Raw genomic sequence first — 20,405 nt, forward strand, 5'->3', positions numbered from 1 at the left:
TTCAATTATTAAAAACTTAAGAAGAAGATGATATGTCACCTCTTCTTATAATACAACCATAATATGTTAATTAACTTAGAAAAATTAAATGAACACTTTGAAACTAATAAACATAATTAAAATGATATAGAAAATATAAATAGTCAAATCTAGAAAATAATAACATAATAAAAGTTTCTAGAAAACACAACATAATTAAATATTGTAATTGATCATCATAGAAATTGATGAATTATGGGACCTCTTCTTGAGACTTGTGTCTAGTCTTTCAAAAATGTTGAATAACAATTAACCCATACCGAGTCCGAGTCCGAGTTCGAGTTTGGATTTGAGTTCAAGCCGAAATTTTGATTTTCGTCACAATACAAAAAAATATACAATATTGAAACTGTGAGTATTCGTTTATTGGATTGTGTTTGAGTTCTCATTCTAGTTTGTTATCAGTATTCCATCTTAATTCTATACAAATATTAGTTGATTGATTTATCAGGCATGACTTGCACTAATCATTTAATTTAAATATATTTGAGTAAGGCAGCTATGGATAGCATAAGGACTTATGTGCTATTGTTTTAAAAACCTATCGTATAAATTTCAAAAAAAAAATTCAAACCGTTAATACCGCGCGATGTATTTCATTATTGATGTGTTTACATGTCAAATGTATAAATTTTTGAGTTCATTTGGTATAAAATCAAGCGGTCAAAAAAGAATGAAAATAAATGTATTAAAATTACCTTAAAAATCATTTTTGACCGCTTGACTTAATATCAAATGAACTCAAAAATTTAAATTTTGACATGTAATCGCATCAATAACAAAGTACATCAGTTTTAACGATTGAATTTGTCATTTGAAATTTATGCAATGGATTTTTGAGACAATAGCACGGAAGACTTTATGCTATCCATAGCTCCTAAGCCTTACTCAATATATTTACCTAAAGTAATTTGCTTCAAACCAATTTCCTTCTCTGCTGAATATGTTTATGATAAATTTGATTTGATTTCATAACACTCATTTAAATTTTGAGGAGGGAAAAAAATGTAACTCTACAATTTTTAAAACTATTCTGAAAATTTGTTTTGGATCGATTTAAAATATAGAAAATTTTATTATTTATTTGTAATATATGAATTTATTTCAATAATTTAAAATCTGAAAATTAATGTAAATATCAAAAAAAAAGAAAAAGTGATGCCACATGTTGTCATACATCCAATCTAGTCCCCTTTGATCCAACTACTCCACTCCCACAAAATCCCCTTAAATACCCCTTCTCTCTCATTTCATTTTTGTAAAGAGAAAAAAAAAGCTATGCAAATGGGAAAGTAAAAAAGAAAAATAAGAGAAAATGAGGAATGAAGAAAAATTAAAAAGTAAAAGAGAAATTCGCAATCTGTCCGATTAAAATTTTAAGTCTTCGCTGCAGTTATTTTGAAAAACCAATTACAATTTGATTTTTGAAATCTTGCTATCAAGTAATCAGACTTATCTATAATAAGTATTTTCGTTTTGGTTTGTTTGAATAATGAAAATTATAATGTACCTGGATATTGGATTACAAGAATAAATTATAAAGCGTGTTGTTAAATAGCCGATTACTTTATTTTGTAGCTAATTTCGTTTGATTTATGTTTCCATTAACAACATAAATTGACGGGCTGTCAGACAAATGCTAGTCTCGTTTTGTCATTACGTATCCAATCTAGGGCCAGAGCGTGACAGAAACGATCTATAAATACACTGATATTAGATTCAATTTGCTTGAGGGGAAAAGAAACTCGATCCGAATTCCCAACATGAGATACATCACTTAAAAAAAAAGTCCATAAAATTAAATTTATTGAAGTTACATTAGAACTAGGGTGTTCATAAGTTCACCAAGTCTCTTGATAAATTTAAGTCTAAAACCCGTTAAATTGGCTTCAAATGGCGAATATGAACTGTCAAAATATGTCTACCTTACGAGTAATGCGTCTGCATGTGAAAATTTTAAACATTCGAATTAATTTAGTGTAAAGTCAAGCGGTCAAAATTGGAAGCTTAATAAATTAATTTTAATGCATTCATTTTTTGAACATTTTTTGATCACTTGACTTTATGCAAAATTAATTTCAAATTTTTTATTTTTTTTTACATGTAGACGCATCACTCGTAAGGTATGCGGGTTTCAACGGTTCGAATTCGTCATTTGAAGTCGATTTAACGGGTTTTAAACTTGAGTTCACCAAAGAATTTGGTGAAATTAAGAACACCCTTGGTCTACTCTAAATTATACGTCCTTATATGCGAAGTATAGAGAATCAAGATAACTCAGGCGCTCTTACGTGTTTTTTTTCTCCATAATTTTACTCTAGCAAAATGTGGGTGGAAATTCGCGGTGCGGGTGTAACTCTAGTTACACTATCTACTTTCGGCTTTCAATGATTCTACCTTAAATAGATAAAATTACAGAGAATACATTATACACATGAGAAAAATGGGTTTATGTCGCTTCGCGTGTTGAGTAGAAAAGAAAAAAAAAACGTGATATCACTACTCCACAAAATTAGTTTTTATTTTCATGTAACGTTAAATAATCAAAATAACAAAGGAAGGTAGTTATGTGATGTATGGTCAGTCTAAGGGTGTAAATAGATCCGAATTATCCAATCCGTATCCGAGATTCAAATTCGGATATTATGCGGATCCGAATTCGGATATTTTTCAAATATGCTAAATATAACCGGATATGGATTCAAATTAATATTCTTACCCGCAAACGGAGCAGATATCCGGTGTATCCGGATACATCCGTAGATAGGGGTGTTCAAATTGTCAGTTCGGTTGAAACTGAACTAAAAAAATCAAACCAGACTTTTTTCGGTTTTCAAAAATAGAACCGAACCGATTAAACTTATAAACCAATTAAGAACTGAACCAAACAAACTGAAGTAAATTTCGGTTTGATCTGTTCAAACCAAAGGGAATATGTTGGTATCATTATTAATGAAAATTAAACATGTTCATACATAATTTATTCAATTTCATACAAAATATGTAGATGTACTAAAATGCTTAAACTAAAATAAAAGAAATGAAGCAATAATTGAACCAAATAAAATATAAATCATACTTGAACCAATATAATTCAGTTTAGTCAGTTTTGAAAAATCTAAACCGAACCAAACCATTTAAACCAAAAATTTTCAGTTAAAAATAGAATAATCCGAACCATTTGAACAACCCTATCCGCAGGTATAAATGAAGCGAATTCAATACATGATCCGTTCCTCTTCGGGGCAGTGTTGTAAAAAACGCCCATGACGGTGGTCAAACCGTCACACATACCCTTAACGGAGGCATGTTTGCGGTGGAAAATATTTAATCGGCCGATTATTCCCGTTTATTCCAATTTATTTCAGTAATTTTTTTTCACATTGACTTTTTTTTTATTTGTGATAGTGTGTAATAATAAGTTTTATAAATCATGTATTGCAGTTTTGTTTGTGCTTGAACATACATTCAATATTTTTTACATATGTTTTTTCTTCTTACTTATTTTAAAATTGATTAATTCTTCTTTTATTTATTTATCATATATTTTTCTTACTAATTACTGATGTAATTTTTTCAATTAGTACGACATATTCATTTATAAAACTAAGTTGTTATTATAAATCAAAATTTAGTGATTTTATGTTGCAATGTTTCATTTCTTTCACATAATATGTTATTAATATTTGAAAAAAGTTTAACTCTTGAATTTATTTTTTCATTAAATAAATGTGTTACTAACAATGCTTATACATTAAAAAAAAGTGTAGTGTCATGTTATAATAATGAAATTAAGTTAAATTAAGTTTATTTGATAAGTTTAATGAGTTAAATAAATTATTTTTAATAAATTATGATATATATATATACATAAATTTAATAAAAAAATTAAATTGTTCGCATAATTTCAATTAATTGACCTCATACCGATTAATCGCTTGGCAGTGCTCCGTCCGTTCGACGACTGCATACTGTTATTTACAACACTGCTTCGGTTTTTTTTTCACAGAATTCACATCCTCTCCAATACCTGATAAGGGAATCTTTTACAATTACTAGATCTAGACCGTTATTTTTAACTTGGCATGAATCTCAAAGCTTAAATCCGAATCCCAAACCAGTTGAAATTTAATCTCAAACCGTAAAGTGAGAATGATCCTATGCAATACCTGAGAGGATACGGATTCGGGCTTCACGTTGGTTAACCTAGTGATACCTTTCTCTCTTCACGTGGAATGTACAAATCAATTGCTTCACGTGGGTTACAAAGGTCTCAAAATTCCAACTGCTCCCAACTATTGAGCAAACAGGTCCGTACTTTATCAGAGACTTATATACTCTTGACTCCAGTTTAGTCTTCCTAAAACAAAAGGTCATTATCCGGAATTCCGGACACTTCAAACGATATTATTATTCTGAACGTGCTTATAACACCTTCCCACCGAATTCACATCCGATATCTCATATTTTGCGTGACTTTTTGGAAAATTCCAACTGTTGCATCGGGTTTAAATAACTTATCAGATTTAAACTCATTAACTAATTGTGTACTCGATAGAAAAATAATAATTTGACCTATATTTTTCAATATTATGAATTATAATTTCTGATGCTTTAACTTATAATTATAATTACCAATCATAATTCAAGAAATTTATTTTAATTTTAACACTAAATTTAAACCCGAATTACAAAACAAACATTCAGAGGAGGCAAAAAAATTTTTCAGGGAGGGACAAAGTCGATCGGTACCGATAGATCACCACTAAAACTCGAAATCCAGAGAGAGGCAACTGTCCCCCGGTTCTATACTGGGTCCGCCCCTACATGAAGGAAGCGATTAGATTTTCTGTGACATATAATTTAGATGCAATGGGTTATTGAAATCATGTTGCTGCATTTAGTTAAATTATAGACTAACTTAAATTATTTATTATTTTAACATTTATATTTTATTAATTAGTATATGTATCTTAAAGTTTATATAACTTAATTATCTGATAATTATTTGTTTTGTATCTATATTTGGATTCGTATTCGTAGAGTATCCGCTTTGTATCCGTATCCGTTTAAGACGGATTTGATTTTAAATTTTGACATTCGTTTACTATCCTTATCCGTATTCGTATCCGCTCATTGACAAGTAGATGCAGATTTGATATTAGCATTATCTGTTCCGAATCCACTCCGTTTTCACCTCTAAATCAATGTTTTAATATTCGATTTATATGCGGTATGTGGAAAGCCGCCGCATACTGCATATGCGGATTTTAAATGAGAATTCATATATATATATATATATATAGAGAGAGAGAGAGAGAGAGAGAGAGATAGATTAATGTGCTTTCGGTAGCATATGGGCCGAAATACACACAGTCCAAATTTGAAATTTCAAAATTCAAAAAGTCGATCTGAACCGTTCATCTTGTTCTCCATATTAATATGTGCTTGGACACCAAATTTTATATTTTTCTGAATTTTTTTACTATTTATTAAGCCACTTTGAAAATTGCTAATCCAACGGTGGCTTAACAAAACAGTAAAACCGTTGGATTAGCTATTTTCAAAGTGGCTTAATAAATAGTAAAAAAATTCAGACAAATGTAAAATTTGGTCTCCAAGCACATATTAATATGGAAAACAAGATGAACGGTTCAGATCGACTTTTTAAATTTTAAAATTTCAAATTTGGACCGTGTGTATTTCGGCCCATATGCTACCAAAAGCACATTAGCCTATCTCTCTCTCTATATATATATAGAGAGAGAGTGACTAATGTGCATTCGAATGTATATATATATATATATATATATATATATAGAGTACGGCTAACGCGCTTCCTCTAGCATATGGGCCGAAATGCTTCCGGTGGAAAGTTGAAATTTCAAAATCCAAAAAGTCAATCTGAACCGTTCATTTTCTTCTCCATATTAATATCTGCTCGGAGACCAAATTTTACATTTTTCTGAAATTTTTTACTATTTATTAAGCCATTTTGAAAATCGCTGATCCAACGGTAGCTTCTGATTTTTACTGTTTGGTAAGCCACCGTTGGATCAGCGATTTTAAAAATGGCTTAATAAATAGTAAAAAATTTCAGAAAAATGTAAAATTTGGTCTCCAAGCAGATATTAATATGGAGAAGAAGATGAACGGTTCAGATCGACTTTTTGGATTTTGAAATTTCAACTTTCCACCGGAAGCATTTCGGCCCATATGCTAGAGGAAGCGCGTTAGCCGTACTCTATATATATATATATATATATATATATATAGAGAGAGAGAGAGAGAGAGAGAGAGAGATGGGCTGTGGTGCATTGCAATGCATGAACCCTCTTATGCATTGCACTATAATCACGGATTTAAAGTCCAAACGACCGATCCGAACCGTTAGATGTTTAATCCATATTGAAATGTGCTTGGAGACCAAATTTTACATTTTTTGGAATTTTTTTACAATTTATTAAGCATTTTTGAAAATTGCTGTTCTGCTGTGAACAGTGAAAACAGTAAAATTTTCTGGACCATCAGATCAGCGACTTTCAAAATTGCTTAATAAATAGTAAAAAAATTCCAAAAAAATGTAAAATTTGGTCCCCAAGCACATATTAATATGAAGAACAAGATGAACGGTTCGGATTGGTCGTTTGGACTTTAAACCCATGATTTATAGTGCAATGCATAAGAGGATTCATGCATTGCAATGCACCATAGCCCATCTCTCTCTCTCTCTCTCTCTCTATATATATATATAAACAAATATACGGTAATATGTGGTATAAATCAGTGTTAATATACTCTAAACCATTAATATGTATAAACTACTATTCTAAACGGTATATTTATCACTGTTAATATATTCGAAATCGATAATATGCTCTAAACTGCATATTTGAACCGAATATAGATTTTCTATTCAAATTGCAATCGAATAAGAATATTCAACCGAATATTACTACACTGTCCCAGCTGACGGTCACACCATGTTTAATTCTTTTTTCTTCTTATATCAATACATAACATGTGCATCTATATTCTATACGCGATCATACGATATTATGTATTATGATTGGTTTATGTGATATGTTTTATTATTTTTTATCAAGAAAAAGTATGTTATACGATACTCAAGTTATATCCATAGTAGGAAATATCGGCCGATACCGATACGGATCGGTCGAGTCCGATCCGATTCTGAGCCAATACTCACGTAGCAAATCATAAAAAAAAAAAAAAATCCGATTCTGAGCTAATCCTGAGCCGATACTCCGATCTTGTATCAGTATTAACCGAGATCGATCCCGATACCGATACTGATAATTCCTACTATGATTATATCGCGTGATCATTAGTATTTGCGACATGACAAAATTGATTACAATATACATTTTTTTCCTACACAAGTGAGTAGTTCGATATTGCTACCACAGTTGACGTGGACCCAACTTTTTTTTTTTTTTTTACTGATCTAATGTGATTGTCTTACGGCATACTGTTTTTTTTATAGTTTTTGCTGCATAAAATCGGAAATCAACAGAAACCCCGCACCAATAATCATAGTGACAACTTAATATTGGAGAAAAGTTTGGCAGAATAAAAAGTTCATGATTCAGAAATAATTCGAATACAATTTGAAAATAATTCGGATACAATTCAAAAAATAATTCGAAATTATATATTGACAACAAAAAATAAATTCCTTCAAGAGAGCAAAAAAGAACCATAAAAAATTCGGAAAACCGAATAATACGCAGATTGATTCACCTACAACTCAATTGAATTATTAGCAAATAATTCGTAAATCTTGTTATTATGCTAATAACAATACAAAATCAGAGGAAAGGTAAAATAAAATGTAAACATGTCCGGACATACAGACACTCTTAGAGCTAGATTGTTTGAAATATTAACTTGTTAAATAAAATATTACTTAATCAACATAGTAATTGTAATTAGTAACAAATTAACAATGATAATATTAATATAGAGGGAGACTCACTTGATAATTCTTTACTCTAATAATCTTAACATTTTTTTAAAAATATAGTTAAATTCGAAATGCAACAATATAGACATTATCTATATCATTTACATATCTTTTTATGAAATATGATGAGATGTCATGATATATCAAGTGAATTAAAATAAACGAAACGAAATTAATTATTTTTGATACATCATAAAAATATTTAAATTTCATAAAATTTAATTATTAGGCTGTCTAATAGCTTCAACTATAAATTTTCTTTTCCAATTTTATATTATTGTTTTAATTTACGGTGAAATTTGTGAAAATAATGGATCCACTAGTATATCAGTGTTCATGATCGGAATTTACTTAGTTTTGATTGGTCATTTTTGTCTTTCATCGTGAATTTCACAAATGAAATTAAGTGTTCTTTTCTATTCAATTAATTTTCGAGCCATACACAATTATCTTTTGACTTTACCTTAATTCTTACAAGTTTTTTTTTTTTAAAAAAGACTCGCAGAATTTGTAAAGTAGTGAGAGGAATTCAAACTCTAAACTTTTGAGTAATCATATTTTCAAGATTTTTTTTCCTAACTAATTGTGCTACCGCTGTATTTTTAACTTGACTCTTAATTTCTTTAATAAATTCCAAAAAAAGCTGCAAGTTTTAAGTAACTTCAAGCTATCTTTTTTTTTTCTGATAATTTTTTCAACAAATTCAGCAACTAAATATGAAAGGAAGTTGCAAATTACTATCAGAATTCCAATGGCAAAATAATTTGGCGAGATGCGACTTTTCGTAAATAAAAGACCGGATAATTTATTGTGATATTTCTTTTGAGTATGTTCGTCATTCTTTTTTGGAGGGTGATGAATTAGATTTTTAATCTTCACTAAAGAATTTGTGTTCAGTGAGAAAATAAGATTACGAAGAAAACTTAATGTGAATAAAATATACATTTTTAATATACAAAGATCAATTCGTCCCTTATCTTTCTCTGAACTTCTATCTCTGATCTTACTCTAAAGAAATATACTGGTAAATAATTAGAGAAGCATCTGAACCAATAGTTATCTTTTATTTTTTAGCTTAGAAAAAACAAAATAACCATTGAATTTTTTTTTTTTTTTTTTTTTGCAAAAACTGATTGAAGAAAGGTTCACTAAATATCAAACAAAAAGAAGGTCGTATACATCACATTTTAAGTAAATGATATCTAGCTCCATTCTCAGAAAACATAACAAAATGACAGCTTGCTTGTGTGTAAGTAGTGCATCCAGATTTGCGAGAAGTAAGATTGTTCACGCAGAGAAATTCTCAGAGGATTCTCTTTTGTGATCATGATCTAAAAATTGTGACCTACAAACATAGTGACATAGTACGCGATTAATTTGCGTTTAATTCGTTTTCTGACGTTTCCGAACCAAACTCCGTTTAAAACGCAAAAAAACGTATAATACGTTTTATTCATGAATAAAATACAAATCAGGTTTTGTTCGCGAGAAAAACGAGAAAAAAACGTCAATTTTTCTTTTTAATTTTTTTTTTTGGAGTTTTTGTTTTTGCTTCCTTATTATACCGAATCATTTCTGAATTATACTTGAATTATATCCGAATCACAAATTTTTGAACCTGTTGAACTGAACCCGAATTTTTCGTTTGTCACTGTTCTTATGCTTACAAGAGAGCATAGAATGAACATTACTGGTACCAAAAATACCATAGCCAAAGTCAAAAGCTGGTCTTATCCGGATCCAAGATGCTTTTGAAAAAAAGAGTTCAAATCTCAATTTAAGAAAGATCAGAAAATAGAAAAACCAAATCCATTGAAGAAAGGTCCATACGAAAACGAAGTAACCAACAATCTTCATCAATCAAAAAAGGGAATACAACCTAGTCAAGTTGGATGTCTATGGATTAAGCATCTTAAACGGTAGTCGTTTGCAACTTCAGATTTTCGTACTTGAATTAATATATATTTTTTAATTTAAGAAGTTGATCTGAACTGTTTAATATGATCTCCAAATAAAAATTTACTTATGGATCAAATTTATATTTTTTTAGATATAATAGAAAATCACTTGATCAAAAAAATTTAAACTATTCAAAAGTAGTATTTTCTGCTTATCTAAAAAAAATTAGTCTATAAGTATATTTTTATATAAAATTATATTAAATAGTTTGAATTAACTATTTAAATTAAAAAAATAAAAATATTAGTCCATAGTATACACCTAATTGTGTTATGCATATTTGCAATAATAATTGGTAAGCGTTTGCATGGTTATGATTTTTATAAATGATCCATTGGATGAAACAAACCCGCTGTGAAGCACGAGGCATGGTCCAAGTAAAATGAATACTATTTGTGAAATTTTCATCGTTTTTTTATAATTATTTATCAAATAAATTATTCAGTAAATGACGTATATGGATACGGATACTTTTAAAAATTAAGGATTTACATTTCTCGCTATATCTCCAAATCTAATTTTCTTCTTCTTTATTAAAAATCTCATGTTTTGTACATTAGTTTTTTTTTTAATATGAAATTGTATGTACAAGTTTTCTATACTTATCAATTTTCACAAATTATTTCAATTCGTTTTAATTAATTATCCATATCCTTATTTGATGTAGATATAATTTGAAATGTGATATTTATTTAATATTTATATATCCATATTCACTTTATAAAATGTGAATACGAATACAACAACCTCACTAAGCGGGAACAAAACCGAATTTACTTTTGACCTTCTTCATAAAGAGCAAAATATCAATAGTCTGGAGCCTGATAGATTTTAAATGGGCCTATGAATCAGCCCACAAACGCACGCTCGCAGGAACAACGGTAATATCTCGGCCCATTATTTTATATCAACAGGTAGCATCACTCGTTGGCCCACAAGAGCGATAGAATTATTAGGCATTCGACCGTTAAAGTATAAACCTTTTCTTATCTTTTATGACTAGACGACCGTTAGTGCCTCGCAGTCGCAGGTCGCAGCGCCTCCATCACGAAATTCGAACGTTGGAGCTCTTTACATCACTCGCACGCGACTCCAGTAGTCCAGAAATACTTCTCCCATCCATTTTCTTTCCCAAAAAATAAACTCCCACAAAGACTCTCTCATCTCTCTCTTTCCCTTTTTTCTCTCCTCTATTTCATTCCCACTAAGAACTCCAATCTTTCCAATTTAACCTATTTAACCGATTTATTGATCTACTGCATTCGTAAAACAAAGTCCTTATGGAATCTGATCAAGGAAACCACGTGGTGGTAATTCCTTCCCCGGACAAATCCCTGTCGTCGGTTGATCACCAAAAATCCCAGTCGTTGGTCGATCACCACCCTTTAGCCGAGATCTCCTCCAGTCCTGGACACCTGTTGTTACTCAAATTGCTTCATCGGGAGGAGGAGGGCCATGGGCGTCAGACCGCCAAACTGGAAAACCATGCCACCTCTTTGCGACGAGATGCCTTCTCCCTTTCTTGCCTCTTTCTTGCGTTTCACTTCCTCTCTGTAATCTTGCTTTTCTCTTCTTCGGTTGATCCTCTACATGGGAAGCACAAGTGTCAGATGTGGTGGGTCCCATCGTCAGTGTCAGTTGTGACTTCTCTGATCTTGGTATTGTGTGTACAATTGCGAGTAATTGGTTATTGGAGGGTGGAGAGGGCATTGGGGAAGGAGAGAACTGATGGGAGAGCGCTTCTAAGGCGGATCCTGGTAAGTGGTAACTTCCAAAGATCATTTCTTGTCTATTTTTGGGTCAATTTTAGATCAATTTAATCAAGAAAACACTGGGGTGTTTTTTCCTATATGATGGATTAAATCAATACCCCCATTAACTATATTTAGAGATCACTTTTATATAAATTTTCTCTGAAGTGTTAATTTCTAACATAATCGATGATGGGATTAGTCAATTGGTAATTTTTAGTTGTCTGTCTTTAAGATTTTTGGAAAGCCTTAATAGACTTCAAAATACACCTAACGTTTCCTTTTAAAACTGATGCCATTATTAATAGAAAGGATAAGTTACTCTGGTTACCGAAATTATGTTATTTCTTTCCTTTCATAAGATATATATGTCATTGATTTTTAACTTGTAAAATTCGCAGTAAGTCTTCCAATTATTATATCTGAGGGGTACATAAGTTGATCTCAAATATATCTAATGGGTTCATTAAAATTCTTAACTTCTCTCTCTCTCTTGATTTTTAATAATTACAGGAATTAAGGATGAAGGGTTCAAGCTATGACCTATGGAAGGATACAGCAGGGCCATCAACTGGATCGGCAATAGCTGGTACAGTGAAGAGGTTGAAGAGCTCTAGTGTGGAGGTTAAATGGATGGCTCCATTCAAGTGGTGCTCCAGAAATTTTGTTACCATTTGCCTCCTCTGCTTCTCTGGATTGATGTTTCCTGTTTCCAAGTTTATTGTCTGTTCTTGAGATCATCTTTTGGACGCAATTTGTTTAATTCTTCAGGTGAGTTTGTGTTTTAAAGCAGGATTTATTGGAGCATAAATCTTCAAGCATCAAAATTCTTTACCATTTGCCCAATTGCCCTCCTTTGAAAATTGCTCTTTTTATTTTACTTTCCAAAAAACAAAAACATGGCATTTCTCACCCAAAAGAACTAATTAACATTTTAGGGGTTGAGTTTAATTTTTCTACGAAAATATCAACTGGTAATCATTGTGCACTGAAATTCATTTGATTGCCATCGTATATGGTGTTTGGAACGAACAAATTACTGATTCTCTTCTTGCTTTTCAGGATGCTAATTGATTTGGGAAGGGGATGGTACTAAGAACACTACTTGTGCTTCAATTTGAAGTATGGAGGCTCAATTAGTTATTGTCCCATACTTAAAAGGAAAAATGTAACAAACGGATGCTAAAATTTTGATGATTTTCTTGTACTCCAGAGTTACAGTTACTTCATATTAACTGTTTTTTTTTCCTTGTTTTCAAATCCTGTAATGAAGGCTCCTGCCATGTTTCACCATTGTATTTTTTTTAAGACTGGATTCGTTGTCATTTACTGTGTAACATTTTTCTTTTGCTTTGGTAATTTCACATATCGAGCAATATGTTTATGGAATTCGTATCCCCTCTACATGAACTCAAAAATGAATCTTTTGAGTTAATACATCTAGACCATCCGATCAGCTTTAAGATTCGTGCAAATTAAATTCGCACTAATATTAAAGACTCATATGTTTTAGGAGAAGGCCGGATGGGCTCTGTTTACAATCGGACGGCCGCTTTAACTCAAAAGATGCTCTTTTGAGTTAATGCAGAGGATGCAGACTCATGTTTATGTCCCATACCTTTTTCGGTTATTTCTTGTCTCTCTTTTTCAAAGTTCAAATAATCAATCCGAACCGCTTAACATGATCTCCATATCAAAATGTGTTTGAAAATCAAATTTTATGTTTTTTATAAAAAAAAATTACTATTTTTTCTAGATAGTTACAAAATCACTATTTTTGAAGGTCCAAAAATAATGATTTTGTACATATCTAAAATAATATTAAAAAAATCAAAAAATATTAAATTTGGTTTCAAAGTACATTTTACTAGGCAAATCTTGTTAAGCGGTTTTGGTCGATAATTTGAAACTTGAAACAAAGATAAAGGACTTGGCTATAAAAAATAGTGATTTTGTACTTATTTAAACTAATAGTAATTTTTTTAAAATATTAAATTAATTTGGTATATTTTAATTTTAATATGTAAATCACGGTTCAGATCGATTTTTGGAAACTTCAGAAATATTTTGTTTCATTCTGTGTATTGGTTTTTCTAGACGGCGACAAATGATCCGATAAGAATTGAAAGGCAGGGAATAAAAGATAGGGTATTTGACGAAATTTATGTAGGAGTTCCCTTGAAACTTCAAAATTAAGAAATAAACTCGATATGAAGTAGCGTCGGCAAGTTAGCTTTTGATTGGCACATTATCAGCTAGTAAATAAAAGAAAACCCAATGGACTGGGTCATTACTAGTTTTGTTTAAAAACCTCTTATTTTTCTAATAATATTGCAAAAATAGTTGATTCCAAACAAAAATCAAACAATTATATAGAATTATGATTAAAAGGTTCAAATGTAATTTTCTTTCGAAACATTTTTAGTCGATGGCCTTGCTACTTGCTAGAACCTACATTTATTGGTACAGAACAAAAATTCTGGTCCACGCATGGTCCAGCTAGTTTTCTGATCTTATTTGTTTTCTAATTCAAGATCTAACATATATGTATTTGTTGGAGATATCTCATCTGGGGACAGATAGTAAAACTGGATGAATATTTGCAAATTATACCCTGAACATTTCATACATTTAATAATTTATGAGGGGGACTCAAATGTTTTATTGCTTGATACTCTAAAGTCTGTTCGGCTGTCGGTATTCCTATGAGTTTTGTTGGATTTTGGATTTTTTTTTTTTTTCCATTTTTTTCCCCACAGCCGTTCAGAAGGTCCACAATTTTTCCTCTACTTTCCATCGTTTGTTCCCAATATCATTCTCCGCAGAGTTGAATCACGAGAAAAAAAATGAAGTCAGATTGAATTTTTTTTCCAACCATCGCTCTCTCCTCTCTCTCTCCTCTCTATCTGTCTCTTTTCTCAAAATAAATGAAAATTGTCTTTTTGTTGGCCAGGTGTGCTTTGTCTACTGATCTCTAATTTATTTCGTTGGACATCAAGAAAAGTCAAAATGTATTTTCCTATTTTGATCTATATTTAATTATTTATATACATACGAAGTCTCAAGTAAAGATATCTACTTATTAAATTTCTGAAGTAAATAGTTAATATTAATAATTACTCATTACTATTTTTATAGACTTAGAAACTATTTTTCACAAAATATAAAATGTAGAAATCTTTGTTTTAAAAATATATTTCAGAAAATATAAATTTAATAAATTCATTATATATATAAAAGAAAGGTAACGTTAACAAATTATAAAGTTCTCTTATAATTTTCAAATCTTGTTTGCCTTAATCTATTTTTCATCTTTATTTAAGTTCTTGTATTTATTGTAAAATTATTTAAGTAATTCATGAAATGGAGTGCATCCATATATCTTACCTTCTTATGGTTCATTTAATTATGAATATGAATTTATTGTTAGAGAAAAAAAAATATATTTCCAAATATATCAATTATGAATATGAATTTATTTATTTTAATTATGAATATGAAATTATCCTCTTATGGTTCTTATTTAAGTTATATGTTTCGGCAGAGGAAAAAAATTGAAATAAACACTAGAAGATTCCTTCTATAAATTATAATGGATTAAAAATAAATATATTTCCAAAATTATATAGATACTTGATATATGTGTGTGTGTGTTCGTATTGCAAAAATATGGAATGCCTTTCCTTTAATGTCATATAGAAGTAGATTATATCTTAATATTTCCTACAACTAATTAAACCCATGTTACAACCGAACACTCATTCAACACATTCCTATATCTATTTTTGTGTACACCAATGAATATGGGATCCCGCAAATTATAAAGTGGATTCCTGATCCCGTCAAATTCCATCCCGCATAATCCCGTGACAAGCGAACAAGCCTTTTCTTACTTCAATTTTAAAATTCAAATAGACGATCTGAACTGCTCAACATGATATCCATGTTAAAATATCAAGGTTCTAAATAGCGTTTATTGCGTCGTAGCGGGAAGCTTAAAAAAAAGCTATAGCGAATAGCGTCGTTATAGCGAAAGCTATGCCACATAGCGTTTTTTATTTTTATAAAAAATTTATCATATATTTGTACTAAATATCAACATTAACTAAGTCTCATAGAACAATAAATAACATCAAATTGATTAAAAAAATTATAATATTCATATTGAACCAATACAAAGTCCAAATTGCGACTCAAAATATCCATAGTAATACTAATATCATAAACTGTCGATATTTTTCTATTCAAAATATATTCAGCATCATGACATAATCTATTTTTTTCTATTTAAATTTCAAAATAACCTAGACATCATGGCATAATTAATTATCTTAATCTATTCAAAATATTCAAACTACCATATAGTAAGTATCATTTTGTTACTTCAAGAAATATCTTAATATATTCAATCTGAGCCTTTATTTAAAGCTCATATAAATTGAAAAGAAAAAAAAAACAGCTCATGTTGCATAGCGCGCTGTAGCTTCCTTATTTGATTTCGTTTGATGGATTTCTCATTTAATAATTAATAGTTTACTATAAAGTTTAATACGTCAATTGCAAAAAAAAATCATAGTTAAAATTTAATCTGAGCTTTTATTTAAAACCCATATAAATTGAAAAAAAAAAAAAAAACTTATGTTGCATAGCGCGCGCTATTTGCGCTACAGCTATGCGCTATAGCGGACCGCTATTACCGCTATAGCGCCCGTAGCTCAAATAGCGCGTTTTGATATCATAGCATAGCGTTTAGGGTCCAAAATCGCTATAGCGCGCTATTTAGAACACTATAAAATATGATTGGAGACCAAATTTTATATATTTTTTAAACTTTTTTACTAAAAAATTAAAAAAATATAAAATTTGGTCTTTAATCATATTTTAACGTGAATATTATATTGAGTAAATCGGATCATTTGTTTGAATTTTAAAACTAAAGATAAAAATGTTAAGTTACAATTGGAGTATAAAATACTGAGGCATTTGAGCCCTCTACATTTATTGTTGTTAACCAAAATACAAATCAAGTATCAATAAATTAAACTTTAATCTGAATCAAATACACAGAAAATAACAGTATCATCCTGCTCGAGCTATATGCCTAGAAATGTCCTCCATGAGAATGGCCTCCAACATGAGCATGGCCTCCGACATGGCCATGATGCGCATGGCCTCCGACATGACCATGGGCATGATGTCCATGATGATGTCCGTGGTGGCCTCCATCTCCACCATGATGATGCCCATGATGGCCATTGTTGTCACCACCACCATCACCGCCATCATCACCGCCATCGCCACCATCACCGCCATCGCCGCCATCACCATCACCGTGGTCCTTCCGTTTTTTTCTTGAACCTTTGGTTGATGGGTCATCACCACATGCAAATATCGCCATGGTTATGATTATCATGGCTACCACAATCATGCATAGCAAGGTCAGACTAGCTGGTAGTTGAGGAATCCGTTCCAGACCACCATTACTAATACTCAATGCTTCTGTTACCCTTACCATCTCTCTTTCTTTCTTTGTTTTCCTCTCTCGCTCTCGCATATAATGTGAATTCACCTATATATGGATAACTTAACCGCGTAACTGACGTAAGCTTTTGACTAAATATTATTGAAGTCAAAATTACCAAAGGTCGATCTCGTACTTGTCCAATTGTCCAATTGACTAAATATTAGCTATTATATATTTGTACGCAATTATCCAATTGCACGGAAGCTTCCAACTGACGAGACAATTAATGGTCTCGTACTCTCGTGTTTTAATAAACAACAGGAGGAATTACATCGAAGCCACAGGATCAGAAAACCGAGGATTTCTGTCTTTCTTTCCCTTTTCTTTCTTTTTTGCCATTTTCACCGCTAAGTGGTGGAGATTTATGTGAAAAGATGAATTCTGATAACTAAAAGAATCTCTGGCCATAAATCTCATTGATTTGTTTGTACGTCAGTGTACGTATGTTTTTTTAGTAATTCAAGCCACCTAGTTATTCAGAGTAGAACTAGAGTGTTCTTAAGTTCACCAAGAACTCAAATCTAAAACCCATTGAATCGGCTTAATTCAAACGATAAATCTGAACCGTTGAAATCCGCTTACCTTATGAGTGATGCGTCTACATGTAAAAAAAATTAATTTTGTATAGAGTCAAGTGGTCAAAAAACGTTCAAAAAATGAATGTATTAAAATTAATTTATTAACCTTTTAATTTTGACCGCTTGACTTTATACTAAATTAATTAATTCGAGTGTTTAAAATTTTCACATGTAGATGCATCACTCATAATTAAGGTAGACGGATTTCAACGGTTCGGATTCATTATTTAAAACCGATTCGATGAGTTTTAGACTTGAGTTCACCAAAGAACTTGGTGAACTTAAGAACACCCTAGTTCTACTCAATTATTTAATATTCACAATGAATTAATTCTTTCGGGTTTTGAACCTGTGATTTTTTTTTTTAAAAAAAAAACTGATAGAAGCTATCAAATCTTTGGTGATTTTCTATATGAAGAATATTAATTTTGTCACTAGACCAAATGCTAATTTTCAAAATCAAATTGAATATCAATTTAAACTATCTCTAAGCTCAGTCTAATTTTAACTTGAACATAATTGGAATCCAATATAAACTCAATTATTGGAACTGCACCCGATCTTTTTTTTTCTCAGAAAAAATAGGGGTCAAGCTCCTATTTGAACATATATATATATATATATTTGAAGCTACCCAAGGTTTGTAACATACATACAAAAGACTAAGGGTGCTCAAAACATTTGAGCAGTTTTGTTAAAAATGAAAAAAAAAATACAGAAGAGGTTCTGGAAAAAGAAAAAAGAAAAAACATGCATAAAGCAAACAAAGCCTGATCAGTTGGCTGCGCTTGCTTGTAAATTCATATCCCTGATGTGTATCTGACTATCTGTACCCGACTTTTCAATCTTGTTCGTGATAATGCTTCGGTCACTCTATTATATATTAGCAATCCAAAAAATGTTAATAGCAAGGGGCGGTAGGGAAAATAAATCTTCTATTATATCCACATTTTTTAATTTAATAGAAAACTTTCTTCATTGTTAGATCAAATAGCATACAACTAAATCAACAGCTATACACAGAGGCGGAAGGAGTAACAACTGATAGTGGTCAATTGACCTTCATTTTTTTTTTTTTTGTACTTATACACAATTTTCTACATAATTTAAAATAAAATGAACTCATATTCACAATATGAAAATTTTATTGACTCTCATAGTTAGAAAGTCTGAATCTGTGCCTGACTATACATATTATATCCAATATAAGCCCACTCTGCTCGTAAATCCGAAAAAAATATTTGAGAAGTACAATCGAATACAAGATTATTTGCGCCAAAAAGAATCTTCACGCCCAACATCTTTGAAGTCCAAACAGAAAACTACCAAAAGACGATCAAATACTTTGAAAACATTTATTATTGGACAAACAATTTAGAAACAAATCTGATCTATTTTGAAATTTGCAGTAGAGCGCTTATACATTTAATAATCAGAATAATTTTCTGCCCATATATAAGACATAAATAATAAATATACTAGTATCGTGCCATTGCAACTGGGACATATTATAAGGGAGCCTGATAATTGTACCCCAAATAAAATCTCCGAGCTTGTCCCCCAAGTAGTTTAACAGAAAAAACTTCCAATGTTATCTAACTTTTATTTCCAGCGCTAATATCTAAACATTTAAAGCTATGTTTATAACATTTTATAATGCTACTCGCAAGCATTTAAACCTCTGTCTGCAAGCATTAAAATTCTAAATGTGTATAGTTTTAACTTCTAACTATTTTTGTTTTCAAGTCAAAAACGGAAAGATTCCTTTCACCTATTTTTATTTTTTCTCTGATCATCGTCATCCATTTTCTTGACGATCCATGATGAATTTTGCAAATCTAAAAATATGAATGTTTTTTATCTGATTTTCTCTTTCAAATGAGATTCATGAAGAATAACTTTCGAGTTATATTTGTGCCGTAATTTTTTTACCACTTTAAATCTTTGTGACTTTCAGTTTTTTTTGTTTAATTTTGCTTCAAAATAATTTAAACCTCTGTTTATAAGCATATAAACCTCATGTACAAGCATATCAACCTCATTAATAACACTTTAAATCTCTAGAATAAAACATATAAACCTCATATACAAAGAATTAAAACCTCAACAATAACATTTCAAAGCATATAAACCTCAACAATAACAATGCATTTACAAAGCTCATTTACAAAGCATATAAACCTCATGTACAAAGAATTAAAACCTCAACAATAATGCTTCAAAGCATATAAACCTCAACAATAACACTGCATTTACAAAGCTCATTTACAAAGCATATAAACCTCATGTACAAAAAACTAAAACCTCAACAATAACACTGCATTTACAAAACATATAAACCTCATGTACAAAGCCTTAAAAATTTTAATGGTTGTAAACTGAGATTTAAAAACTTGAAAATTTAAAATGCTCATGAATTTTACTTTAAAAAAATAAATGACTTTAAACTAACTCAAAAATATTTATTCTTGGATCTTATTTGAAAGATAAAATTGAATAGAAAACTTTCGTATTTTTAGATTCATAAAATTCATCACGGATCGTCGAAAAAATAAATTATAATGATC

At 30.5% G+C, this 20,405-nt stretch overlaps 1 protein-coding gene across 1 annotated transcript; it reads left to right on the forward strand.

The window, feature by feature from the left end:
* The first annotated feature begins 11,099 nt into the window (after positions 1–11,099).
* LOC144558256 (RNA polymerase II elongation factor) lies at positions 11,100–13,070 on the forward strand. Its single transcript, XM_078307063.1, has 3 exons — positions 11,100–11,742; positions 12,250–12,507; positions 12,799–13,070. Exons 1-2 carry the CDS (start codon positions 11,266–11,268, stop codon positions 12,469–12,471), a joined length of 699 nt encoding a protein of 232 aa, XP_078163189.1. The 5' UTR covers positions 11,100–11,265; the 3' UTR covers positions 12,472–12,507; positions 12,799–13,070.
* The last annotated feature ends 7,335 nt before the right edge of the window (positions 13,071–20,405 follow it).

This window comes from Carex rostrata, chromosome 8 (genome assembly GCF_964058835.1).
Source record: "Carex rostrata chromosome 8, lpCarRost1.2, whole genome shotgun sequence".
In the NCBI taxonomy this organism is placed as follows: domain Eukaryota; kingdom Viridiplantae; phylum Streptophyta; class Magnoliopsida; order Poales; family Cyperaceae; genus Carex; species Carex rostrata.

Bases quoted from the DNA above. Each gene is read 5' to 3' on its own strand.
- LOC144558256 (XM_078307063.1), top strand. From the start codon at position 11,266: ATGGAATCTGATCAAGGAAACCACGTGGTGGTAATTCCTTCCCCGGAC. The intron at 11,743-12,249 runs GTAAGTGGTAAC...TAATAATTACAG, and splicing joins CGCTTCTAAGGCGGATCCTG to GAATTAAGGATGAAGGGTTC.